The sequence below is a fragment of the Sus scrofa genome, chromosome 13 (assembly GCF_054392235.1).
Source record: "Sus scrofa isolate SSC_HxYL_T2T_F1_AM1 chromosome 13, Sscrofa_HxYL_maternal_Yorkshire_Landrace_v2.0, whole genome shotgun sequence".
Taxonomy (NCBI): domain Eukaryota; kingdom Metazoa; phylum Chordata; class Mammalia; order Artiodactyla; family Suidae; genus Sus; species Sus scrofa.
Genome location: NC_139395.1, coordinates 38,366,117 through 38,392,954, shown reverse-complemented (window position 1 = coordinate 38,392,954; position 26,838 = coordinate 38,366,117). Strand labels below are relative to the sequence as shown.

At 41.9% G+C, this 26,838-nt stretch overlaps 1 protein-coding gene across 11 annotated transcripts in view; it reads left to right on the top strand.

The window, feature by feature from the left end:
• SCN11A (sodium voltage-gated channel alpha subunit 11) overlaps nucleotides 1-26,838 on the top strand; it is an 89,721-nt gene that overhangs the window by 40,449 nt on the left and 22,434 nt on the right. For 4 of the 11 annotated variants that reach the window (XM_084990698.1, XM_021071678.2, XM_084990699.1 and 1 more), the window contains 12 exons: nucleotides 2,403-2,532; nucleotides 3,559-3,797; nucleotides 6,295-6,471; nucleotides 9,000-9,368; nucleotides 10,935-11,366; nucleotides 14,400-14,513; nucleotides 15,240-15,357; nucleotides 18,937-19,091; nucleotides 21,081-21,254; nucleotides 23,489-23,590; nucleotides 24,321-24,590; nucleotides 25,839-25,892. In XM_084990698.1, coding sequence (XP_084846824.1) covers nucleotides 2,403-2,532; nucleotides 3,559-3,797; nucleotides 6,295-6,471; nucleotides 9,000-9,368; nucleotides 10,935-11,366; nucleotides 14,400-14,513; nucleotides 15,240-15,357; nucleotides 18,937-19,091; nucleotides 21,081-21,254; nucleotides 23,489-23,590; nucleotides 24,321-24,590; nucleotides 25,839-25,892 — 2,334 coding nt within the window. Of the gene's footprint in view, nucleotides 1-2,402; nucleotides 2,533-3,558; nucleotides 3,798-6,294; nucleotides 6,472-8,999; nucleotides 9,369-10,934; nucleotides 11,367-14,384; nucleotides 14,514-15,239; nucleotides 15,358-18,936; nucleotides 19,092-21,080; nucleotides 21,255-23,488; nucleotides 23,591-24,320; nucleotides 24,591-25,838; nucleotides 25,893-26,838 lie in introns of all 11 variants that reach the window. The other 7 variants (XM_084990694.1, XM_084990695.1, XM_084990696.1 and 4 more) reach the window with 2 other exon arrangements.

The following is a 26,838-nucleotide window of genomic DNA, read 5'->3' as shown; positions in this document are numbered from 1 at the left end:
AAAAAAGTCATTGCAGTGATCCAAGTAAAAGGTGACACTGGCTTAAACTGTGGTTAGGGCAATGAAGATTAAGACAGTAATAGGTTACAGAATTAAAGATTTGACAGTTGACTGGACGTAGAGGGAGGGGATGGTGTCCGTTTATGGCTTGGGTATCTGACTTGGTAAGTAATTTACTGAGATGGGAAAAGAACATGTTCTAGGGGTGGGGAAGATGGTAAGTTCAGCTTTTCATGTGCCAATTTTGAGATGCCAGTGGGGCATTCAAGCCAGGATATTGGGTAGATAGTGGAGGATGCAAAAAAGAAGGTATGAGAGGATGTGCAATAGAAAAAAAGTGTATTCTTATCATTAAAGTGGAAGGGTGTTTGAACATGTTTTAATTGTGGAGAGAGGAGTCAGAAGAGAGGAAAATGTTGCTGATACAGGCCAGGGAATAATGGCAGAGCCTCTTTCCTAAAATGGGAAGGAGATAAAGCAGGCAGAGGGTGGGTGGGGAAAGGGAGTTGGTGGGGGGCTCTCTAGAAGTAGATGGACAGACCTCATCCACTGCTGTGAGCAGCTCTGACCAAATGATAGGGAAAGATCTCATGGCTTAGAGGCTTCTTTGCTGTCAGACCACAGGATATTGAAGAGACAGTATGTATTTTTTAAATATTTTGCAAGTTTTTCTTTATTTCACAAAATGATAGACAAAGACCCAGACACCTGATGTAAGGTGTCTTTTCCCTTTAACTAGAACAGGAAATGGCTATAGAAAGACTATAGGCTACATTTAGAATAGCTTTTCACAAAGGTATAGTTCCCTCTGAGGCTGTGGTTGGTTACAATGCCCGAATTTTCTGGAAAGCTGAAGATTTATGTCTTTTAATCTCTGAAGTCTTTAGAATTGTAGGTAAGGTGAGAATCAATATGCTTTTGGACACAGCCTGAGAGAGTGCTTGAAGTGTAGTATATGGATTTTGTGATATTTATTTTGACTGTTCTTTCTAGATACTGACTGATTCAAAGTCTATTTAGGCAGCCATTCAAGGCACTTCACTATCTGGCCCCAGTCCACCTTTGTAAATTTTTCCCCCATTTCCATCCCTTATAAACATTGTTTCTAAATTATACTTTTTATTGCTTTCATATGGGAACCATTGCTTATTATTATTATTATTATTATTATTATTATTATTATTATTTGTCTTTTTGTCTTTTCCAGGGCGGCACCCGTGGTATATGGAGGTTCCCAGGCTGGGGGTCTAATCAGAGCTGTAGCCACCAGCCTATGCCAGAGCCACAGCAACTCGGGATCTGAGCTGCATCTGTGACCTACAACACAGCTCACGGCAATGCCAGATTCTTAACCCACTGAGTGAGGCCGGGGATCGAACTGCAACTTCGTGGTTCCTAGTCGGATTCGTTAACCACTGAGCCACGACAGGAACTCCTCATTAGTTTTTGTAAATTATTTTTTGCACTTTGTTGACAATGAATAAAACTCAGAGAAGGAAATATTTCTTTAGGTATGACTCAAGAAATGTGCATACATAAGAAATATGAATGTTCAAATCATATTTCTCTTACTTATTAAATGTGAATTAATAAAACTGAACCTTTGGCAGCTGTGAAGTTGAAGTCAGTCAAGCATCTTTGCTACATGTGGCACTGAAACAAAGTAGTTCATTGGGAGTTCTCTTGTGGTGCAGCATGTTAAGGATCCTGAGTAGTCGCTGCTGTGGCATGGATTCGATCCCTGGCCCAGCATTTCCACATGCTGTAGGTACAGCCAAAAAAAGTAAATTAAAATTTAAAAAAATAAAAGTAATTTGTCAGGTTTAGAAGGTCCACCATGCCTTCTCTTTCCCTCTATGTCTTTTTTTTTTTTTGTCCTTTTTTTTTGCTATTTCTTGGGCCGCTCCTGCGGCATATGGAGGTTCCCAGGCTAGGGGTCGAATCGGAGCTGTAGCCACTGGCCTACGCCAGAGCCACAGCAACGCGGGATCTGAGCCGCATCTGCAACCTACACCACAGCTCACGGCAATGCCGGATCGTTAACCCACTGAGCAAGGGCAGGGACCGAACCCGCAACCTCATGGTTCCTAGTCGGATTCGTTAACCACTGTGCCACGACGGGAACTCCTTTTTTTTTTTTAACTTTTTAGGGCTGCACCTTTGGCATAAGGAAATTCCCAGGCTAGGGGTTGAATTAGAGCTGCAGCTGCTGGCCTACACTACAGCCACAGCAATGCCAGATCCGAGCTGTGTCCGCAACTTACACCACAGCTCACAGCAATGCCAGATCCTTAACCCACTGAGCAAGGCCAGGGATCGAACCCACATCCTTATGGATACTGGTTGGATTCATTTCCACTGCACCACAATGGGAACTCTCTCCACCATTCCTTCTCTTACAGCCACACCTCCTAGAGCAAACCAAACGACTCTCCCAGAATCTGTCAGTGGACTACAGTGATGAGCATGGTGACCCCTTACAAAGGCAGAGAGCGCTGAGTGCTGTCAGCATCCTCACCATTACCATGCATGGTAAGTGCTGCCTCCCAGAACTCATTCTCCAAGGGGGAGCCTAACTGCAATGATGTCTTTCCCTTCTCCTCTCTCCACCCCCGAGAATCCCCCTGTAGCCCACTCTACTTCCTGCAGAGTGACTCCCCATGCTTTTTTGGAGCATGTGAGCAAAATGACTTGCAAGAAGTGAGCCTTCCCTGTGGGCCCACCCTGAACTGCCACTTGGGTAGTGGTGGGACCAAGAGCACCAACAGGACTTCCCACTCAGGCTAGACAGTCACAGGAAATCTCAGTGGCAATGATAGTCAGCTAAAGAAGAGAAGACATAAAAGTTTCCAGGAGGTGATAGTTGTCATTGAAGTTAAAGTGAGAATCTGGCGTTGGACAGGAGAAGACCTTTGTAGACTGCTGGAACCATCTGATGGACCTGATTAACAGGTAACAGTGACCCAGCTAAGAAGTTGATGTTCAAGGGCAGGACTCAAGTCCCAGCAAGATGGGTTTAATGATGGGTTCTTAGCACTTTTAAGCCTGTTTCCTCACCTCATGAGTCCCTGAAATTGTGTAGAAATCAGAGCTGCAGCTGCTTTCTGGCTTGGACTCAACTAGCTGATAGAGTGCCTTTTGTTTCATTGCTTATAGATGCCACTGCCTGAATATCTACCCTTCCCTTGAGCCCTAGGGAAGCCCTTCCTGTGCTGTGGTATACCCTTCACTGTGGTCCGCCTTGAGTGAATGTAACTTGGGCTTGTGCCTGTCTCTCTCATGGGTTCACAGCCGGTCAGTGCCGACTTCCCCAACTGTATCTCTTACAGTGCAGCCCAGCTCCTGGATGCTCAGTATAAGTATACAGACATGCTGTACTTGACTATGCCATGTGGGAGTTGTGTGTGGGAAACCTTTCTAAGCTATGTGTCATTGCCCTTCTCCACTGATCATGTTGTAACATAGTTGATGCTAGAGAAGAGGAAGGAATGCACTCAGGCAAAGAGCAGACTGGTTCAGAGCTAACTCCTCAAGTGCTCTTTCATTCTCCTTCTTCAGAACAAGAAAAATCACAGGAACCCTGCCTCCCATGTGGGGAAAACCTGGCATCCAAATACCTCGTGTGGGACTGTAACCCCCAGTGGCTGTGCATTAAGAAGGCGCTGAGACTCGTGATGACCGACCCCTTTACTGAGCTGGCCATCACCATCTGCATCATAATCAACACTATCTTCTTGGCCATGGAGCATTACCAAATGGACACGAGTTTTGAGACTATGTTGTGCACAGGGAATTTGGTAACGCTAGGCTTTTTAAAATATAAAACATATTTCAAACTTTGAATTGTAACTGTTTTAAATTCTAAACATTTTGTGAGTGGCCTAACTTAACATAGGTCTTTGGTCCCCTTAGGTGGAATAAAAGGAAAAGATGACTATCAGGATTTTATTTTTACCTAGTTCAGTAATTTTCCATGAGCCTGTGTTCACCCTCTAGTATGTTAACGTGTTTCTTTAGTCATCTAATGGATGACTAAAGAGTCATTCAGTGGTAAGACAGAAGCAAGTAGATATCTTAAAAAGTCAACTATTTCATATAATCAGGAAAATATTAACCATATTCAGAGATCCATAGTAATGACTACTGTGGTCCCCAGTGATATTGATGACATCATTTGTCATGAAATAATGTGACTTCCATTACTAGGTTAATTTTCCCTAAAAAGATGAGTCAGAGCCTGGAAGTTGCAGGAGGTTTACTTTCCCAGGAGGTAGTGTACAAGGCTTGCAGGGTTGGGTGGGTGTAGGGTTCCAGAATTGAGCCTGCTTCAGTGTGTTTCTCATTGGATGGATCTAGTCTCAGTTAAATTGGGAAAACTAAGATAGGGCAGCAGACTTTTCAAGAACTGTTCACTTTATTTATTTTTTATTTATTTATTTGTCTTTTTACTATTTCTTGGGCCGCTCCTGCAGCATATGGAGGTTCCCAGGCCAGGGGTCCAATTGGAGCTGCAGCCGCCAGCCTACACCAGAGCCACAGCAACTCGGGATCCGAGCCACATCTGCGACCTACACCACAGCTCAGGGCAACACCCACTGAGCAAGGGCAGGGATCGAACTCGCAACCCCATGGTTCCTAGTTGGATTCATTAACCACTGCGCCATGACGGGAACTCCAGAACTGTTCACTTTAATTCATAGTTCCAGCAGAAAATTTTGATCTTCTCCAAAATATCAGAAATAATAGGTAATTACCCAGTGAATGTTCTACTCTAATTTGCCAGTGAGTTAATTAGCAAAAAATCTTTCCAGAATGTCTAGCCCTTTCTTCTTAAAGTTTTATTTTTCTAATTTAAAAAGCATTGTTTTTTTTTTATTTTAAAAATAAGGAAAAATACAAATAAGGGAACTACAAAGAAGAAACTCATTTCCTATGGTCTTACTGGCAAAGATGATCATTGTTAGCATTGCAGAGTATTTACAGGCAGTATGTATGTATGTATGTGCTTTTTAATTAATTTTTTACATTGACAAGGAGCCATAGTACCTATTGAATCAGGAGCTGGTCCATAGAGCTGCTTCTATGCATTAAGTTTCGGTTAGTGTAGAACTGTAGCCAGGTGCCTGTCACCTTTGGTTCCAAATCCTTCCCAGGAGTAGGGATACAGTTAGTCTGCAGTACAACACCAGCCTGGGTCTCCTTACAGACAGTCTGCATTTAGGTTCCTTTCCCCATATTGCCTTTGGGAAGAAGTATCCTTTGGGTGTGCATAGGTTGCGTTAGATTCCATTTTGTATGATAAACCTAACACACACAATATCTTCTAACAGGCAGGTGTGTTCTGGGCTCCATGCCATTGTGTTCAGCTCTTTCCTGATGAGGTAACCCAGAATGGCCTGATGGTGTTATTTCAATTGGAAGCAGAATGCTGTACCCTTAGGGTCACAGTCCCTTTCTTAACAGAGTCAGCGGATCATCTTTCATCACCTCCTAGTGGATGGAGTTACTGGATAACTTAGGCCTGTATTTATCTAATTGTTAAAGACAAAGACAAAAAATTATTTATCCCATGGAAAAGACAAAGTTTTCAGTGCTTTTTAAATTCCTGCCTTTCCTTTTAATTCTTTGATAGCTTGTTCTGGAATGATGCACCCTACACTGAGTGTTTAGGATTATATTCTGACTCGCAAATTTTCCTTTCAACCATAACCAACCTAGGGTTTATCCTATATATTCGGTTGCTCAAAGACATTTTTCTATCCCTGGTAACGTTTTTCAGTTCTCTGCTCTGGGCCCTTAAATTTTTCTTTTTTTTTCTTATAAAGGTGTTGAGATTGAGTGGTTAGGTAAACTCCTAGATTCTGGTTTATGAACAGTATTTATCTTTAGTCTTCAGAGCTCTTGTGTACCTCCCACATTTTGTAGTTTTTAGTATCTTAAAGAGAATCCAGAGGAGGAATTGCTTGACACTTCCTATTGTTCTGCCAAGAATCCAATTTTACTTTATTTTCAACAAAATGGAAAATAATATTTATTCTCCATCTTGATGTCTGTTAGCTTGGTGACACTGGAGTGGACACCATGGAAGGGGGTGGAGAGAGGGGGCAAAGGTAGAATAAGGTTCATGCTATAGTGGTAAACATTGCTTTTTCGTGGATTGCAGGGTATATAGTATCAAGTGTGAGAATACATTTTATTCCTTTGTAACCTCTGTTATTCCCTTGGACCATTATTAAAGGTATATTTGCAAGAAGAGGTAGCTTCCTTTTCTCATTTTTCTTTGTCTCACTGTAGGTTTTTGCTGGCATTTTCATGGCTGAAATGTGCCTAAAAATCATTGCGCTGGATCCCTACCACTACTTTCGCCGAGGCTGGAACATTTTTGACAGCATTGTTGCTCTTCTGAGTTTTGCAGATGTGATGTTAAACACAGAAAAAAAATCTTGGAAATTATTTCGTTCCTTAAGAGTGGTAAGGCACTTATTTCTTATTTTATTGAATAATTAAATTGCCAGGATTGAAGAGTCTTGAGTGAGTTTAGTGGCTAGTTAGGCTTAAACTTTACCATCTTATCTTAATCTGAGAACCAGAACTGCACTCCTCCTTCCACTTGGGTCTTTAATATCCTCGAGAGTCCCAGGGGTCTCACCTCAGTTGAATCCCTACTCCCCTCCGTCCTCTACTACAAGATGACCCTTCAGGCAACCAGATACAAAATTGTGTCTTCTGGTGTCAGGACCCTGCTCCTTGCTTTGTGTATGGCCCTTCAGTGATCTCTTCCCCACAGAGCTCTGAGCTAGGAACCCTCAGAGCTAGGGTCACCAAGGAGGTGTAGACTATAGAACCCAGGAGGGGGGATGGGTGCTGCCCATCCTCACTGCTGTCACTGCCACATTCCTGGTGTGTAGTCTTTGCTCTCCATCCACGGGCCATTGGAGGCATCCTGACCACTTTTGCCAAGTACCTGATATGTGAAGACGTGAGTGAAGGCTCAAAGATGAGGAAAACAGTGCCTTCAAGGAGTTTGCGGTCTAGGGAAGATACAAGACAGGTCCAGAAATGACCACCAGGCAAAGTAGAGTATGAGAGACCCCACAGGAAGTATGGATAGAAAGCTACAGAGAAATCACTTCTGGGAAAGCAATAGGGAAACCACAAAAGATGACTTCTTGTTCCCTTTCAAAGATTTACTTTTTTTTTTTTTTTGGCATAGTTAGGAATTTCTAAGCCTGTAGAATAAGACATCTGATTCAGTTATCTCAGCATACATTTTGTACTTGGCCTCTGTTAGAAAATCATACTGCTTTAAGTCAGGTATTATTAGGTGTCTCCCTAAAATTGGTACTTGGGTGAGCAAAATTACATTTGCTTTACTATTGTTGAGGCTTATTACAGCCATGCTCTGAGGCAAGGTACTCTGTGGCATTGTCATTGTATGAGAACAGAATCACAGCTTCTCCCTGGGATGCCCCTAGCTCCCCTCTAAGTAGACAGCAGTGGTCCTTCTCTTGTGATAGAAGTCTTACTGACCTGCAATATTTCCCTGCCCCCTCAAAAGGTTGCCACTTAACAAGATTGTACTTTGGAGTGAAACCATCTGTTTACATTGAAAATTAATATAAGAAATAATCAGAGTTCTGTCATGGCTCAGTGGTTAACGAACCCGACTATTATCCATGAGGACACGGGTTTGATCTCTGGCCTTGCTCAGTGGGTTAAGGATCCAGCGTTGCCGTGAGCTGTGGTGTAGACTGCAGATATGGCTTGGATCTGGCATTGCTGTGGCTGTTACTTAAGCCTACAGTTGTAGCTCTGAATTGACCCCTAGCCTGGGAACCTCCATATGCCGTGGGTGCTGCCCTAAAGAGACAAATATGTATATGAAATAATCTGTGAAACTGGTTGTTACGTTTTTTTCCTCAGATCATTGTATCCTATAAAGTTTATTAAGTTTCCATGGAGAAAATTTCTCTTTGGAAAAAGAGAGCCTGTCTTGAGTAGCTGATTGCCTTTTCTTTCCTAGGTACAAAATGACCTTACTCCTATCGTGGTTATAAAGTTTAGATTTAAACTTGTGACCTCAATTATATAACACAAGAGTTAGCAAACTGTCTGTAAAAGGTCAAATGGTAAATATGGAAATATTTTCAGCCTTAGCAGTCATATGGTCTCTGTCAAAATCATTCAGCTATGCCATTGTAGTACAAGAGTAGATGTAGACATGAGAGAACCCATGGGCATGGCTGTATTCCAATAAAACTTCATGGACATGGAAATTTGAACTTCATACAACTTTCATGTGTAATGAAATATTTTAAAAAATTGTCTCCAACCATTTAAAAATGTAAAAAACATTCTTACTTCTCAGGCCATGTAAAAGCAGGCAGTGAGATGGATATAGCCATGGGGCCATGGTTTTTGACCCTTGGTATATTATACAGGGTTCCAGAATATTCATTTATTTAATAAAAATATGTATACTCAATTCTACATTCATGATCCCGAAGTCTTTTTTAAATTAAAAAAAATTTTTTTTAGGGCTGCAAGTGCAGCATATGGAAGTTCCCAGGCTAAGGGTCAAATTGGAGCTATAGCTGGTGGCCTACACCACAGCCACAGCAACATGGGATCTGAGATCCATCTTTGACCTACATCACAGCTCATGGAAGCGCTGGATCCTTAACCCACTGAGTGAGGCCAGGGATCGATCTTGCATCCACATGCATACTAGTTGGATTTGTTAATTGCTGAGCCAAGAAGCAAACTTCTAAAGTCGTTATTGTTAAAAAATTAGAACAAAATTTTAAAGTAAATAAAGATGAATATTAGATTGAGACATGGAGTTGGTGACTATGTTTAGGACGAATTTGGCTTTGAAAAGATTTTTGGAAGTTATTAAATACTGTGGTTTGGGAACACATCATTGGCATTGCAGCTGAATATATGGAATGTGTTCTTAACTGGTTTTTCTTTCATTTTTGTTTCTTGTCTTTTTACAGCTGAGGGTTTTCAAGTTAGCCAAATCCTGGCCAACTTTAAACACACTGATTAAGATAATCGGTCATTCTGTTGGAGCCCTTGGAAACCTGACTGTGGTCTTGGCCATTGTGGTCTTTATTTTCTCAGTAGTTGGCATGCAGCTATTTGGCTCTAGGTTCAATTCCACAAGGACTAATTCAAAATCCCGAGATTGTGCAAACTCCTGTTTACGACGCTGGCACATGGAGGATTTCTACCACTCCTTTCTGGTGGTGTTCCGCATCCTGTGTGGGGAATGGATAGAAAACATGTGGGAATGTATGCAAGAAGCTAACCAACCACTGTGCATTATTGTATTTCTATCGATCATGGTGATAGGAAAACTTGTGGTGAGTGTCTTAGTTTTGTTGTTGTTTTAAATACATGGACTAAACAAATGCATTTGCTTCTTTTTCAACACTTCGCTAGTGAAAATTGTTATTCTAAATATAGTATTATAAATATAATATTCCATCATATTAAAATGTCTGCATTTGCATTTGGTTTGTGGAAAATATGGTAGGCATGAAACGAAGCCTTGTCCCATAGTGCTTGTAAAGATGCCCCAATATCTGTTCTACTCCAGGTGATTATTCAAATCACCACTGATTAACTGAGGTAGGGGTTTTTGACTTAATTTGGTCAGTGAGTATAAAGATATGTCCACTGAGGAGGGTTTCTTGTTTTTCGAAAGAAGGAGGAGGAGGAGGGGGGCGGAGAGGAGGGTGAAGGAGGGACGAGAAGGAAATGGTCCTTTTACCTCGTCTGATCCCTTTATTACTGTGACTGTTGGTAGAACTGCAAACACTATGCAACCATGAGAACCAACTAAGATGAAATCAGTGCTGAGGAAAATAGAAGGTGGAACAAATCTCTCGTCAGAATACAGTTGGTCCCCTGTTTAGTTTCAAACATCTTGTCATGTTACATTTCCTTATTGTGTAAGCTATGCTGAGTCTGTTACTTGCAGCTAGAAATATGGTTATTTATAGAGAGGCTAATTAGGTGTACACCACTGAGGGTGTGTAGTGACAGGAGAAAGACAAAGATACCTGAGCACAAGATCTTCAGAATCAAGTTGAGACTATTGTGCAAATATAATTAATGATCCACATACAAATATAATTAACTGTCTTAAATACCTAATATGTGTGTGATAGACAATAACAGATACAAAAGATCAGAAGAGCAGGCTATCACCCAAGGGAGTTGGAGGGGAGCACTAAGAAAGGCTTTGTGGAAGACACAGTACTTGAGAAGGGAACTTAAGAAGCAAAGAAGACTTAGCCAGCTGAGGAGGGCTTGACCAAAGATTCAGACTTGGGAATTCTCATAGGGAAGCTGAGGAAGAATGACAAGACCCATGTGCACCCACAAGGCACTTCTCCCAGAAAGCTGTGTATTTTTGAGCTGGCAAGCACCACAAACCAAAGAGGTAAAAAACCTGCACGCATATACCATCTCTAAAATTGTGCAAAGAGTAGAGGACCTTGTGTCACAGTAGCCTTGGACATCAGACCCATATCCCTGTGGGCACTTCCAGCAAAAGTCCAACCTCATGGTTCTGGCTGATCCCCAAGGAATACCTGCTTTTGATTTTTCCACATGGTTACACCATTTGACCTTACCGTGGTGAGGGTCTGCAGTATACTGCTGCTTGTACACAGACAAACTGGCTGTTTATACACGTTAACTTCAGTTTTTCTTTGGTCATATCTTGATGTCTCTATTACTTTCCCAATATTCTTACCTTTTATATATTTTATAGATGAACCTTCTTGGAAGGCAGAAGGACATAGAGCTCTCATTTGACTTTGTTTGAGTCTTGGGAAAAAGTTGTGGAAACCTCCTGTTTTCTTTCCTTTGCTAAATTTTTCCTTCTCCTTGTATCCCCCCCTCCCTTCACCTTTTCCCAGGTACTCAACCTCTTCATTGCCTTGCTGCTCAATTCCTTCAGCAATGAGGAGAGAGATGGACAGTTGGAAGGAGAGGGCAGGAAAACCAAAGTCCATTTAGCCCTGGATCGGTTCCGCCGGGCTTTTTGTTTTGTCTTATATACTCTTGAGCATTTTTGGCGCAAGTGGCGCAAGAAGCAACATTTACCAAAGCAAAAAGAGATGACGGAACGCCCTGCTACAGAGGGCAAAGATGTCATTCCTCTAGTCACAAAAATAAAAAAGGGCCCAGAAACTTGGGAGGAGTTTTGTGCACTGAGTTCTGCACCAAGGACCTCAAGTGTTGGGAATGATTGGACTTGGTTGGCCCCACTTGCAGAGGAAGAAGATGATGTTGAGTCCCTTTGCGAACATATGGCACATCCTGTCAGACAGCCTGAGGCTGGACAACAGGTATGAAGGTTCACACATAGACTTAGAGGTTGTATAAAGCCAGAGTTGCCATGGGGCATTGATTGCCTGCTCTGTTCTGAGCACTCTGCAGAGGTGGTAAGTGCATAAAAAGTGGTGGCTGCACATCCCAGGGCTCTTTCTTTTTCTTTTCTTTTTTCTTTTTGTCTTTTTTGTCTTTTTGCCTTTTCTAGGGCCGCTCCTGAAGCATATGGAGGTTCCCAGGCTAGGAGTCTAATTGGAGCTGTAGCTGTCAGCCTATGCCAGAGCCACAGCAACATGGGATCTGAGCTGCCTCTGCGACCTACACCACAGCTCACGGCAACGCCAGATCCTTAACCCACGGAGCAAGGCCAGGGATCAAACCTGCAACCTCATGGTTCCTAGTCAGATTCGTTAACCACTGAGCCACGATGGGAACTCCCCATTCTAATCCTGGTCCTGCTCCTGTGGCACAGATGGCGGTGTCAGAGGAGTTCAGAGGGAAGTAAGATCATAGTGGGCTGGGGCAACAGGGGAATAGAGTGCCTTTAGTTGAGCCCTAAAAGAAGCATAGAGTTTGAATTGGCTGAAAGGTGAGAAAGGGAGTGTGGAAGATGAAATGGATAGCATAAAAAGAGATCTTGTTTCTTATAAATTGCCTACCACCTGGGAAGGACCTCTTAGTTACAACTTTAGGTACTCAGAGCTCATTTCTCAGCCTCCCTCTTCCTGCATGGAACCTCTGCCTGCAAACTAGCTGGAGTAAGGGTGATCAGGGCCCCAGTATTCTCAAGCTTTTGAACCTGGAATAGAGTTTCTGTCCTATGGGTAGAAGCTGAATTGAAAAAGGAGGCACAATCTGTTGGTCACATTCACTAGAAATTTAGCTTTTTCAGCTCACAGTTGGAGGAGATGAGAACAGTTGGCGACCTCCTTTGTTTAGGAGCTGAATAGAGGAAGCCTTGTCTTCCTGGTCATATCTGCCTAGAGTAGGACTTCCATCAAACTGAGCTGTGGGGTAGAAAGGGAGGGAGCAGGTCATGGCTCAATGCCATAGACTGCTGTTGTTATTACTAAATTATGTAGATTTTAAAAAATAAATATTTCTTCATTTGCTGTATGTCCTTAGGACAGTCTCCAGAAATTTTAAATGATTTTCTTACAAATATTTCCCACCACTTCTGCTGATTTTTCTGTGGAGCATTCCACAGAGCTCCTTAGTCTACCATCTAAGAGGCAAAACTCCATATATCATTTTTAAATTAAATTTAAACTTGTTAATTTTAATGATATTTTTGGATTATTACACTAATTTCATTTTTTCTTGAGTAAATTCATGTCCCTGTGGTTAATTTCTTAGGGCTACTGGTTTTATGTTTGTCTCATCGTACACTTTGGAGTGTTAATTTGAAAGCTCACCTTCATGGGAGGATCTGTCACTCTCCTTGCTAAGTTCTGTGGTATCTTTAATAGACCTTTCTGGGGATCCATTTCAGAACTGAGTCTTATTTCAACTTGGGATTCGTATGTAATAGTGATACTAGGCATATTAGAGATCCTGTGGCTCCCTTTGCCCAGGTCTTATTTCTGAGGCTATACTTCCTCCTGCCTCCCTAAGTTTGCAGCTTTATGTGATTGTGACTCCAAGCACCGGCCACAACTCCTTTTGACTTTTTCTCTTAAGTGCAAAAACTTCAACCCAGCTCAGAGTTTCAAGCTTTTGGACATGATTGTGGTTTCCTTCATCATCACATAGGGCACTTTTACTCACCCTTACCTGCTACATGCTTTCAATTGATACTAATATTTATTTTTCTTCTGTGTCTGGTCCATAGATAATGTGTACCTGTTTATTGTGTATATGTGTTCAAAGGGGAGAAGTATTCTTAAATCATGACCTTTAGAGTTCTGTTGTGGTTCAGTGGTAGCAAACCCCACTAGTATCCATGAGGATGCGGGTTTGATCCCTGACCTTGCTCAGTGGGTTAAGGATCCGGCATTGCTGTGAGCTGTGGTGTAGGTCACAGATGCGGCTTAGATCTGGTGTTGCTGTGACTATAGCGTAGGCCGGTGGCTATAGCTCTGATTCAGCCCCTCCTCTGGGAACTTCCATATGCCATGGGTATGGCCCTAAGAAAACCAAAAAAAGGAAGGAAGGAAGAAAAATCATGATCTTACAGTGTTAGATTCACAGGAATCCTCATGTAGATTTTAGGAGGAAACCTTCACTTAAAGTGTATTATCCCATATCCTTCTTGGATTTAGCTGTAGGTCATCAGACAAAATTTATTTTTTATTTTTAGGTCGTGGTATATTTTCATATTTTCTTTATGCCTTTCAGTTACCTATTTTGCTATGCCAATCCTCTGTACCCAAAAGAATAAAAAATTAGTTTCCAAATTATTCTTCTAACATTTTTATTCATTGACTTTTATATCAGAATGTCAAATGATTATGAATTTTGATTTTTTGCTACTTTCTGGCATTGTCATATTTTCTCAAGGATAAATAATTATGCCAAGCACCATTTATTAAGTAATTTATTATTTAGCCTTTGAATGGAAAGGATACAGTAAGTTTCACCTTTTAATTATTTGGTAATTTTTTTTACCCTAACCATACTGTTTTCACTATATTACTTATGAGTAAGTTGCATTACCTGTTTCCTATAGTAGTTTTCCCAGAAGTATTTTATGTTGAATTTCCAGGTGCAGTTTTAAAAAGTAAAAAGAGGAATTCCCACTGTGGGACAGTAGGTTAATGATCTGGCTTGTCTCCATGGTGGTGTGGGTTCTATCCCCAGCCTGGTACAGTTGATTAAGGATCTGGCGTTGCTACACCTGTGGCATAGTTTGCAGCTCTGGCTTGGATTTGATCCCTGGCCTGGGTACCTCCATATGCCATGAAAATGAAAAAAAAAAAGTAAAAATAAAAAGATTAATAACATCACAATTTTCATGACAAACATAAAACCAGATAGAAGTCAAACTTGTTTCATCTCAAATGAGATGTCCAGGAGGAATATTAATTCTATTCTAGATTTCTCTGTGTCAGGCCTGTGAACTTCATCACAAGAACAAGGAGTCCAACAGTCCGGGAGTTCAAAGTGTGGAAATTGACATATTCTCTGAAGATGTTCCTTATCTGTCAATACAGAATTCCCGAAAGGTAATTTTCCCAGGGTGTTCCCAGAAATAATAGGGCTCATCCATACACCTTCTCTGAGATTACCACTCTGGAAAAATAGTGAGATTAATGCAGAGCAAACTTCCAGAATTAGATCTTAAGCAAAAGTCTAGGCCAAGGTTTTTCAACCTCTCCACTAAGACATTTGGGACAGGATAATTCTTTATTGTGGTAGATTGTTTTGTGTATTGTAGGATGTTTAGCAGCACCCTGGCCTCTACCCAGTAGATGCCCATAGCATCTTCCCATTGTAAAAATAAAAAAAAAATGTCTTTACATTGCTAAAATGTCTCCTGGAGGGTAAAATCAATGAGAACCACTGGCCTAGACCTATTATTCTGTGAGTTGAGGTAGCTGACAATTTCATTCTTAGTAAAGTGACCTCCCCTTCATCACCTAACATCGTATTTAGGACTAAGCAGCAGTTCAGAGTTAAGATTTGGTGGGAGGAGAAGGCTGAGGTACTGTGTCTTCATGTGCCTTGCCTTTCATCAGCCAAGGGAGAGCAGTTAGAAAGTTCTCTTCTGAATCAGGGCTGGTTAGAGCATTTAGGAAAGACCCAGCAAGAGAGATACTTTCTAGAAACCCCTTATACCTTTGCCTAGCTAGTTCCATGCCTAAAAAGTCATAAAATGAGGTATTAGGTATTGTTGTGCTGAGAGAGGCTGTTGATAAATGATTCCCCCTTTCCTTTGTTTTGGTATGCAGAAGTCTGATGCTGCTACCAGCGTGCTCTCAGAATGTAGCACCATTGATCCACAGGACCCCTTCAGGCACATACCCGAAATGGTTCCCAAAAAGGAACCAGAGAGGTGTTTGCCCAGAGGTAAGTGGCAGTATTCCTACATTCTGTCCATGGGGTAATTGGATGGGATTCTGTTATTCTTTGAAGCTCTATGATTTTGGTAGATGACTGCTTTTTACTGCTAATGGAGACAAAAAGTGAAGATAGGTCGTCCCTGGCTCTTGGCACCATTATTGGGTCCAGGCAAAAGAATTTCAGGAGGAATTCCTTGGTGGCGAGCAGTAAGGATTCAGCATTATCACTTCTGTGGCTCAGATTGAGTCCCTGGCCTGAGAACTTTGGCATGATGCAGGTGTGACCAAAAAGAAAAAAGGATTTCAGGAAATTTTTATGTAGATGGGCTCAAATTACATAGCCCAACAACTGGGGTAGAAACACTAGAAAACTTTCTTAGAAAGTCCACTGGACCGGTATTTCTGCTACTTTTCCCCAGTGTATCAATTGTCAGGATGTTCTGGAGGTCATACACCAAAAGAATTTGGCCCTAAGTCTAAGGTTGATTGGAGCTCCTGCCAGGCCTTCAACTCATATCTCAAGATTTTTCGCTGGGAGAAAGGGTCCAGGATGGTGGTGAAGGAAAACCATGAGCTCACTTCTACCAACAGTCAACCCCTACATATAAGGAATTTCCTCCTGAAAAAGACCTAAGGCACTGATTAAGTAGCTACTGCACATAGAAGGACCACAAAGAAACAGGTAGCAAAGATGGTGACATGGTATTCATGGGAATACAACCCCCAACATAGTGACCTGCATTAGGAAGAGATTTTGCTGAGGAGGCCTAAGCATAGACTTGCCCACTTTGGGACGCAGTGAAAAAATATCAGTTTAAAGGGCACCTTGGAGATCCCTGGTGGCTCAGTTCGTTAAGGATCCGGCATTGTCACTCCTATGACTTGGGTCACTGCTGTGACATGTGTTTGATCCCTGGTCCTGAACTTCTGCATGCCACAGGTGCAGCCAAAAAACTAAAAGAAAATAAAGGACACCTAGACTATACGGGAAGGAAATCCATGTACTCACCCTAGAACTTCTGCTAAATGAGCAGGGGACTGCCAGAGCCCTCTGTGGGATCAGAGGCAACAACAAGCACTTTTGTTTGAGTCCCTGCACAACCACCCCTGGCCTTTGCTAACTTCAGCTCTAGCTACCCAAGGGACTGCCCCAGGCCTCGGTCTGTTCCAGCCCCAACTGCCCCTCAAGGTGACCTCAGGCACAGTCCTCTGCCAGGAATGACTCTAGCCCAAGCCCCCTCTAACTCCAGCTGCACTGCTTCGGTGGGCTTGGGTACAGTGCTCCCCAGGGATTGTTCCCGGGCAGCTCCACTTGTCCTGCTAGAGCTGCCAGGCACAAGCCATCTACAGAGCAATCCCTCTCATATAAGTCCACTCTTTCAAGACTAGAATAGGTAGCTGTTTCACCTCATTCATAGAAACAAAAACTGAAGTTCAAACAAAATGAAGAGATATAGGAATATATTCCAAATGAAAGAACAAAATAAAACCCCAGAAAAACCCTAAAGAAACAGAGGTAAGTAATTTACCTGATAAAGAGTTCAAAGAGATGATCATAAGCATTCTAACTGAACAAAGGAGGAAAATGGAGAACTTCATTCCAGTAAGAACTTCAATAAAGACTTAAAAAATTGAGTTCCTGTTGTGGCTTAGTGGTTAACAAACCCGACTAATATCCATGAGGATGGAGATTTCATCCCTGGTCTTGCTCAGTGGATTAAGGGTTGCCGTGAGCTGTGGTTTAGGTCACAACTCAGCTTGGATCCAGCATTGCTGTGGCTGTGGCATAGGGCAGCTCTAGCTCTGCTTTAACCCCTAGCCTAGGAACCTCCATATGCCATGGGTGCATGGGTGTAGCCCTAAAAAGACAAAAGACACACACACACACACACAAAAAGATTTAGAAAATGAACGAACAACCCCATCAAAAAATGGGCAGAATATCTAAACAGACAATTCACTGTAGAAGCCATATAGATAGCCAAAAAACACATGGAAAGCTGTTCAACCTCACTAATTATTAGAGAAATGCAATCAAAACTACGAGGTATCACCTTACACCAGCCAGAATGGCCATCATCAAAAAGTCTACAAACAATAAATGCTGGAGAGGGTGTGGAGGAAAGGGAACCCTATTACACTGTTGGTGGGAATATAAATTGGTGCAACCACTATAGAAAACAGTATAGAAATTCCTAAAAAAAACAAAAATAGAATTACCGTATGATCTAGCAATCCCACTCCTGAGCATCTATCTGAAGAAAATCATAACTTGAAATGATACATGTACTCCAATATTCACTGCAGCACTATGTACAATAGCCAAGATGTGGAAGCAACCTAAATGTTCATTGACGAAGAAGTAGGTAAAGAAGATGTGGTACATATACGCAATGGAATATTACTCAGCCATACAAAGAAATGACATAATAGCATCTGCAGCAACATGGATGGACCTAGAAATCATGTTTATTGAAGTTAGACAGTGAGACACAAACATCGTATGTTATCACTTATATGTGGAATCTAAAAATAGGATACAGTGGACTTATTTGCAGAACAGAAGGTAAAACAGACAGACTTTGAAAAACTTATAGTTACCAAAGAGACAGACTTGGGGTGGGGAGGGATGGGCTGGAGGTTTGGGATGGAAATGCTCTAAAATTAGGTTGTGATGCTGGTTATACGAGTATTATGTAATAAAATGCATTGAATTTTAAAGGAGGTTTAGAAGACATAGGAAAGAACTGAATAATACAGTAATAATACAATCCACACCAAGACACATTATAAGTAAAATGTCAAAAATTTGAATCTATTGTGACAGTCCCTTTGCTTTGTAAAGTTTCTTCTGAAAAATCACCTGATAGTCTTATGGAGGTTCTCTTGTGTAAAACCAGTTGTTTTTCTCTTGCTTTTAAGATTCCTTATCTTTAGTTTTTGACATTTTTCATTATGTGTTTGGTGTGGATTTCTTTTGGGTTCATCTTGTGTGGGAATCTGTGCTCCCAGTCTTTGGACTTGGATATCTGTTTCCTTCCTGGGGTTAGGGAAGTTTATAGCCATTAGTTCTTCAGATAACTTTTTTGTCTCTTTTCTCCTCCTGAGTCTTCTGCAGTACAAATGTTAATAAGCTTGATGTTATCTTTTGGGTCCCTTAAATGCTCCACATTTGAAAAGATTCTTTCTTCTTTCTGTTGTTCTCATTGGGTGATTTTCAGACTACCCTGTCTTCCAAATCACTGATTCATTCTTCTGGATCTTCTGATCTGTTGTTAATTCCCTCCAGAGCATTTTTCATTTCAGTTACATTTTTTGGTTCTGATTAGTTCTTTTTAAATATTTTCTATAGTTTCAATATCTTTATTGAAGTTCTCATTGAGTCAGAACTGGCATATTATGACTCCTATTCTGCTCTATTGGCCAATTTTTGTCACCTGGCTGAGCTCAGGTTCAAGGGGTTGGAGAAAGGCTCCACCTCTTTAGTTGCAAAGTCACATGCTGAGTACCAGGAAGGGTGAAGAGTTGGGCTATTAATGCACATTTACTACAGACACTAATGATGGTGCTGCTCTGTTCCTTGCAGGGCTGGGTTGCTGCTTTCCATGTTGTGCTTTGGACAAGAGAAAATCCCCCTGGATCATTTGGTGGAAACTGCGGAAAACCTGCTACCAAATAGTGAATCACAGCTGGTTTGAGAGCTTTATTATCTTTGTGATTCTGCTGAGCAGTGGGGCACTGGTAAATTATCATGGTTTTGTGGGGACATTGGGGATCAAGGCAGCTGGGGGGCTTCATTCCGCCTTGGCCCTTCTACTGTGAACGTGGAAATGTCAGGCAGAAGCGGGATCCAGGCTGGTGGATCCCCTTAGGGGACAGGATTTTGCACAACAAATTCTGGAGAAATGTTAGAGCTGGGAAATTCCCAAGCCAAAGATACTTTATTGTGAGAAGCATCACCCAAATTGGCACTTTAAATTAGTTCTTGGAGTCTGGCCCTTGACTCCATATCTGTCCATCATTCCTGGAGGATTACTAGACATTTTCACTTATCCTGCATGTTTCCTTCTCTAGACAGCAATGCTCCTACTCTCTTTTCCTGAAGACCATAGTGCTGCTTTCTAAAAGGTAACACATTAGGAGGAGAAGGCTATAGGGACCAGGTTAGGACATAAATTGCCTTGGTATCTTTCACCACTCATGATCCCTTGAGACAAGAGACAAAGAGATACCATTTTATGTATATGACAGATCATTCCAAATCAAAGTGTGGTGTGATTTCGAGTGACATTTGAAAATAACTGAGTTCATCAACCTCCTTAGCCATATAGTAGTAAACTCTTTTCTGCTCTCTCCTCACCGTTTGGGCCTTCTTTCCCCCTCTGCATACACATCCCAGGTTCAGCAACGCTATTTTCTCTCTTATCACCTACTTGTTTTTCTCTCTGTCTCTTTCCTGTTATGTCTTGTGTGCCTTCTTAAAATGACTACAGTATAAAACTAAATTATCTTAATATTTTACATGTCAAGTAAATGGAGTGCTGGGTTCCCCCTTATTGATTTAGAGTCACAGAACATTTCACAATAAGTTTGTAGCAGGGACAAGGAAATGTATGCTCCTGCACCCCTGCCTTCCTGGTTAGTGCTTTGCACCTGTGTAATCTGGCAGTGAAAGGAGATAAGCACACGGTGGGGCTTACCAGAGCCTGTGATCAAAGACATCCCTACTTATTTACTTGCTGGATGTAAATTATTCATGAAACAAAAATCGAATTTCTCTTAGATCATCCCAAAGAACTCCCTTAATTAATTCTTATCACTTACCCTCAGTCTGGGGTTCTCTGTAATCTTCTGGTGATTACATTTCACTAGCTGTCTACACTTCCAAGTGATAAGGTTCTTGCATTTATTCCACAAATGGTAATTATTGTCTACCACACCCTGTGCTAGTCAGTGGGAAAGCAGTAGTGTTGTCACCGGGTCACAGATGCATGCCCTATGGCACTGTATGAGAAAACTTAAAATCAGAGAAGTAGCAGAGGGCACACAGTCCTTCTAGTTTCATCTGCCTTCAGATGAGGCAAGCATAGGTTGAGCAGAGAGGAACTGAACACACAATGCAGTGGGTTCCTGTACAGGCACCCAGGCCCTATTTCACCATATATATTTGTAGAGAAATGGAGACAAGAAACTTCTAGTCCCTTGCTACCGTGTGTGGTGTGTGGACCAGCAGCCTCATATCACCTGGCATCTTGTTAAAAATGCAGAGTTGATGCATTCCCTTGTGGTGCAGCAGATTAGCATCTAGCATTGTCACTGCGGTGGTTTGGGTCACTACTGTGGCAAGGGTTCAATCCCTGGCCTGAGAATTTCCGCATGCCACAGATGTGGCCCCCCAAAAAGCAGAAACAAAAGGATTAGGAAGACCAGGAAATGGTGTGGTGATCCATTACAAAGTTTTTTTTTTGTTTTTTTTTTAAATATATTCCAGGGGCCATTGATGAGAGCCTGGGGAACATAGCAGCAACAGAATTCTAGAAATAGGATTTTCCCTCTAGCGTTTTTACTTACTCAAGAAATTATTTCCATTAGAAAAGTTCAGCCTTAATCCTTTTTAAGCAAAACCCTGTCACCAAGAGAGATACTACTTTATTAAAATAAGGAAGAAAAATAAAAAGTAAAGTCAGCAAAAGTTCAACCTGGCCTAATGGCTGTGCTTTATCATTTCAGGTATTTGAAGATATTCACCTTGAGAAACAACCCCAAATCCAAACATTACTTAATTGTACTGACCATATATTCACATACATTTTTGTCTTGGAGATGGGTCTGAAATGGGTGGCCTTTGGATTTCAGAAGTATTTCACCAGCGCCTGGTGCTGGCTCGATTTTGTCATTGTGATTGTAAGTTTACCATCTCTGTGTCCCATACCGGCAGGGGGGTGGGTGGAGTTGGGGAGGGGGGTCACATGGGCACTGCTTTTCCTATATGTCTCATGTGAGTGCCCCTCCAAAACATTTTTCTTCATAGTTATCCATCAGCAGTTAAGCCTTTCCAGTGTCCCATTCCTCATACACTGCATTTCATACACTCACCACCCCAACCCTTTCCACGATGGCACTCATCCACTTCTCTCCATAAGCACTGTTTATGTCTGATGTATTCTTAGAATAACTTCGTGTATTCTCCACTTTTCCTTCTTCTTCCACCATTTCATTTCTTTTCAAGACTTCTCAAAGCAGGTCATCAGCCAACATGTTAGGCTGGTTTCCATCTTGATTGTCAGGCAACAAAGATTTTTCACAAAATTTTTTCACTTAATCTGCACAACAGTGTTCCAAGTGGAGCAGATCTATATATCACCTACCATGTTACAGACAAGCTCTCCTGAAGCTCAGAGAGTTAGCAACTTGTTTCTGGTGAAATTGGAAATCACACCTTGGTCTATGTGATGCTAAAGCCAATAAATAGTAGTAATAGTAAGTCATATTTCAGCTGCTTTCTCTGTACCAGATACTCTGCCATGTGCCTCATTTTAGTTATCACAGCCTTTCCATTTGGTATGTGGTATGATTCTTCCTATACACGTAGGAGTAAACTAAGTCATAGAGAGGTTAAGAAACATGTTTGAGGTCGCCAAGCTAGAAGTGGTGAATGCGAGCCTCAAACCTAGTAGCCTCCCTCCAGAGCCCTTGATTTTAATATCCATATCCTTTCTACCATGACCTAATTAAACTTTGTTCTTGCTATTTAAGGAACTAGATATGTCAAATGTGTAGTGTAAGCCATGTGGTCAGCACACCACACTGGAGAGCCACAGCATTGTTGGTGGGCCCAAATAGGCCATGTTGTCCAGGCATTTTATAACGGCATTAGAGCTCCAGCACAAGCATCCCCGTGATCATCATGTGGATCTCTGTGTCAGTTTGCAGAGTGCTAATTACTGTGTACCCAGTTAGATTATATGAAGAATATATAAGACAGTGCACAGATTATTGGTATCTCTGATCTAGAACCTGTGGTTTACTGGCCTCAACTGGGAGACTGATTTTAAAGCTCCCTTGTTGCTCTCTTTCTGCTTAACCTCAAGTAAAGCGCGTGAGGTTTTGACATCAGTCTTCATATGGATAAACATGAGAGTGGAACAATGTAGGAATATTTGTGGGAAAGCTGTTTAAATAACCCTCCCAACAGGCAATGCCATCACAAACAAAAGAACAAAAAAAAGCCTATTTGAAAAAAAACCATTATAAATACACACATTTTGAATTGATGGTGATTTTTTTTTCTTTTTCTTTCTTTCTTTTTGCTCTTTTTAGGGCTGCCTCCGCAGAGTATGGAGGTTCCCAGGCCAGGGGTTGAATTGGAGCTACAGCTGCCGGACTGTGCTACAGCCGCAGCAATATAGGATCCAAGCTGTGTCTGCGACCTATACCACAGCTCACGGCAATGCCAGTTCCTTAACCCTCTGAGTGAGGCCAGGGATCGAACCTCCAACTTCATGGTTCCTACTCGGATTTGTTTCCGCTGTGCCATGACAGGAACTCCTGATGGTGATTTTTAAAAGTTGATTTCAAATTTTAAAATCTGGTTATTCTATCACAGTCACTCACTTAATTTCTCTCCATTTGCAAATATTTTAATACCACAGTGAGATTGGCAGGATTAGTGGAGGTTGTTTTTAGATAATAGAGAACTTTGGGAGTATCAGTAATTCACTTCCTATCCTGCTGAGCCATTCCCCTTTTAAGTTGAGCCTCTGAAGTCTCTGCATAATCAATAAGAATGGCTGAAGATCTGCAAATAGTGGTTCTTCAGTTTAAGCTCAGCATATTTGTTGAGTTTTAAAATAGTTTTTTTTTTTTTTTTTACAGAGTTTTCCAGTCCTCAGTCCTGTCCCCTTGTGAAGAAGCATGTAAATGCACTGTTGTCACCTTTGTGGGCTATAGCTTGGCCAGACAAAGAGAGAAATAGCCTCTCACCTGCTCTCCCTACCTTCCAGCAGAGTCTGGCTGATTTCTATGTCTGGATAATTCACTATGGGCACAATGCATTTGCCTCTCAACCTACCCACTCCGCCCCTGGCTCCTTTAGGCACCAGGTTAGGTGCACTACCTGTGGCTTCTTTTCCCACCAGGTCTCTGTGACCAGTCTCATCGACGTAAAGGGCTTGAAGTCCTTCCGGACTCTGCGAGCACTGAGGCCCCTGCGAGCACTATCCCAGTTTGAAGGAATGAAGGTACATGCTTCAGGTGGATGGGAGGAAAGTCAGCTAGCAGGGAAAGGTGGAGAGGCCAACTGCTATTCTTGGGCTAGGCTTCCCTTAGATTGCCACATTTTTTCCTGGACTCTTTCCCAGCCAGCTAGCTGTTTAGAATTTCGGAGATGGAGAAAAGTCTAAGATAAAAGCTCTCCTGTGACAGCCAAAACAAGCTCTGGCTTCCCTTCAGTCCTAGGGCAGATGTCCAATAAGTCTTTTTTTTGGGGGGGAGGGGAGGCATACCTGCGGCATGTGGAGGTTCCCAGGCTAGGGGTCCAGTTGGAGCTGTAGCCACTGGCCTACACCAGAGCCACAGCAACATGGGATCTGAGCTGCGTCTGAGACCTACACCATAGCTCACGGCAACACCAGATCCTTAACCCACTGAATGAGGCCAGGGATTGAACCCATGTTTTCATGGATACTAGTCATGTTTGTTAATCACTAAGCCACAATGGGAACTCCTGTCCCATAAGTCTTAACACCATCATCAGAGGTCACTTCTCAAGTAATCCTCAGTGTCAACAGAAACGACCCATGACGTATGGAGCTGAGAGCAGGGCTTGCCATGGGATGGGGAGTTAGTGTTGGAATGTAAAGATGGAGCTCCAAGATATCCACCCCTGGCACATCAGACCAATCCTGGGAAGATCAAGCTTGGTGAGTCTCATATGGCTGTTATGCTTTTCTTCTGTTTTGTTTCCTTAAGGTGGTAGTTTATGCTCTCATAGGTGCCATACCTGCCATTCTGAATGTTTTGCTTGTCTGCCTCATTTTCTGGCTCATATTTTGTATCCTGGGAGTACATTTTTTTTCTGGAAAATTTGGAAGATGCGTTAATGTAACAGATGAAAACGCAGTTATAAATGATAGCCTTGTCACAAACCGGAATCAATGTGAAAGTGAAAATCTCTCCTGGATGCCACAGAGTGTCAATTTTGACAATGTGGGAATGGCTTACCTCGCACTGCTGCAAGTGGTAAGTGCTTTCTGTTTGTTTTTCATTCTGTGAAAAGAAACCTTAAAAGAATCACAAATCATTTATCAGCTAATAAAAATACAGTGACTCTATTGAGAAAACAGAATCAAATCCTAATTTCTCACATAGGAGCTAATGCCTTCTGGAATTGTTTCCCAGTGAGCATCTCCAACTTTATTGTCTACTGAGCCTTAAACCTCAAAGCAATGCCCCGCAAAGTTCTGGATATTTCACCCTGTCCTGTATGGTGCCTTGCTCTCCAAGCTCCAGCCAGAGAGACCTGCAGCCTCAAATGCTAAATCATACCATTAGTAACCTCAATCCTAGGTCAAACTGTTGTTGCAAGGTCTTGGACAGACAGTGCAAACAGATGTGGAAAGAACCTTAATCAGGCTCTTTGTAGCAGTTGATTCATAGCTTCTCTAGCATTTGCAATTTATTTTATTTTATTTTGTTTTGTTTTGTTTTTTGGCCACAACATGTAGCAGCTTGATGTGGGAATCTCAGTTCCTAGGCCAGTAATTGAACCTGGGCTGCAGTGGTGAAAGTGCCTAATCCTAACCACTAGACCACCAAGGAACTCCTTCTAGAAATTTTTAAGACAGAAATTTCTCTTTAAAACTTTTTGTCTTATGAAAATGAAAGAGTTCCCATTGTGGCTCAGCAGGTTAAGAACAGTTCCCGTCGTGGCTCAGTGGTAATGAACCCAACTAGTATCCATGAGGATGCAGCCCATGTTGTTGTGGCTGTGGTGCAGACTGGCAGCTACAGTTCCAATTGGATCCCCAGCCTGGGAACTTCCATATGCCATTGGTGTGGCCCTAAAAAGCGAAAGAAAAGAACCCCACATAGTATCCATGTGGACGCAGATTCAATCCCTAGCCTCACTCAGTGGGTTAAGGATCCAGAATTGCTGCAAGCTGTGGTGTAGGTCACAAATGCAGCTCAGTTCCAATGTGTCTGTGGTGTAGGTAGGCCTGCAGCTACAACTTCTATTCAATCCATACCCCAGGAACTTCCATATGCCACGGTGAGGCCCTTAAAGAAAAGGAAAAACGGAAAAAGAAAAAAATATCGAAGACATTCTTGAGTTTCCTTCTGCTCTTCTTTTATGTGGACCTTTTTTCCTGGAAGGGTAGGACATAATCTTAGATATATCTGTCCACTGGGCTTGGTGGCTTTTGCATTGCACTTATCTGTTGATTGCAAGTCTATAACTGTTTTCATCTTTCTCTGTCTTTGTTGCAGGCAACATTTAAGGGATGGATGGATATTATGTATGCAGCTGTTGATTCCAGAGAGGTGAGCTTGTGTTGTACTGTGTTCTATAGTGCTAGGATCAAATCAGCAATATCAAGACTACATGAACAATCCAAAACTTCCTGCATCATGATTCCAGGGGCCAGGGTTCTTTGCCTTGTTTCCATTAGGACAAATACTATGAAACAGGAATAAAAAAAGTTCTTAGTCATCCTCTTGTGTTGTTACATCCTGGCATGCCCCAAAGTCAAATCCTCTTTCTCCATAGTGACCAAGGAGAAACTACTCATGTAGGAAGTGGAGCCAGAAGCAACAGAATCACCAAGATGGCTTTTTGTCCTTTCTTCAAATCGGTGGACAGGCAGAAGCCAAATTTCAAAGGTTACTTGCTCTTGACTGTTGGAGAACCTTAATTTTGGTCTAGACCTGAGCAAGAAAGACCCTTCCATGGCTCTAGGCTTCCCAGAGACTAAGGAGGTTTCTAGTAATTGTGAACTATTAGGTTGTAGTTAAATAAAAGTGATCATGGATTCCCAAAGTTAGCAGTCTACTCCATTTCTATTTCCTAGCTGGAAAAATTGGGGAATAGAAAGGAAGAGTGTTGTCCAAAGTCATAGCTTGAGCAAGTGATTGAATCAAGAATGGAATTAGCATTGTTTATTTTTCCTATCATCACACATGTGTGTGCCATTGTTTGAGAATATGCAGAGTTGATGCCTGGCACATAGTAGGTGTTCATTACATATGAACTGGTAGTAGCAGTAGAAGTGGTATAAGTAGTGTTATAACAGTACTAGAGGCAATATGTAACAAAGGAAATATTTTAAAATATTCATGTTCTTTTTTTTTGTCTCATCCATCTGCCTCTAGGTGGCAGTGGGGATGGGCAGGAAATCTTCTGTATGATAGAAGAAGTATGTGTCTTATATACGTTCCCTGAGTGAATGGTATGTGGGTGGAGGTGCTCCTGTCCTGATGCTGGTCCTGG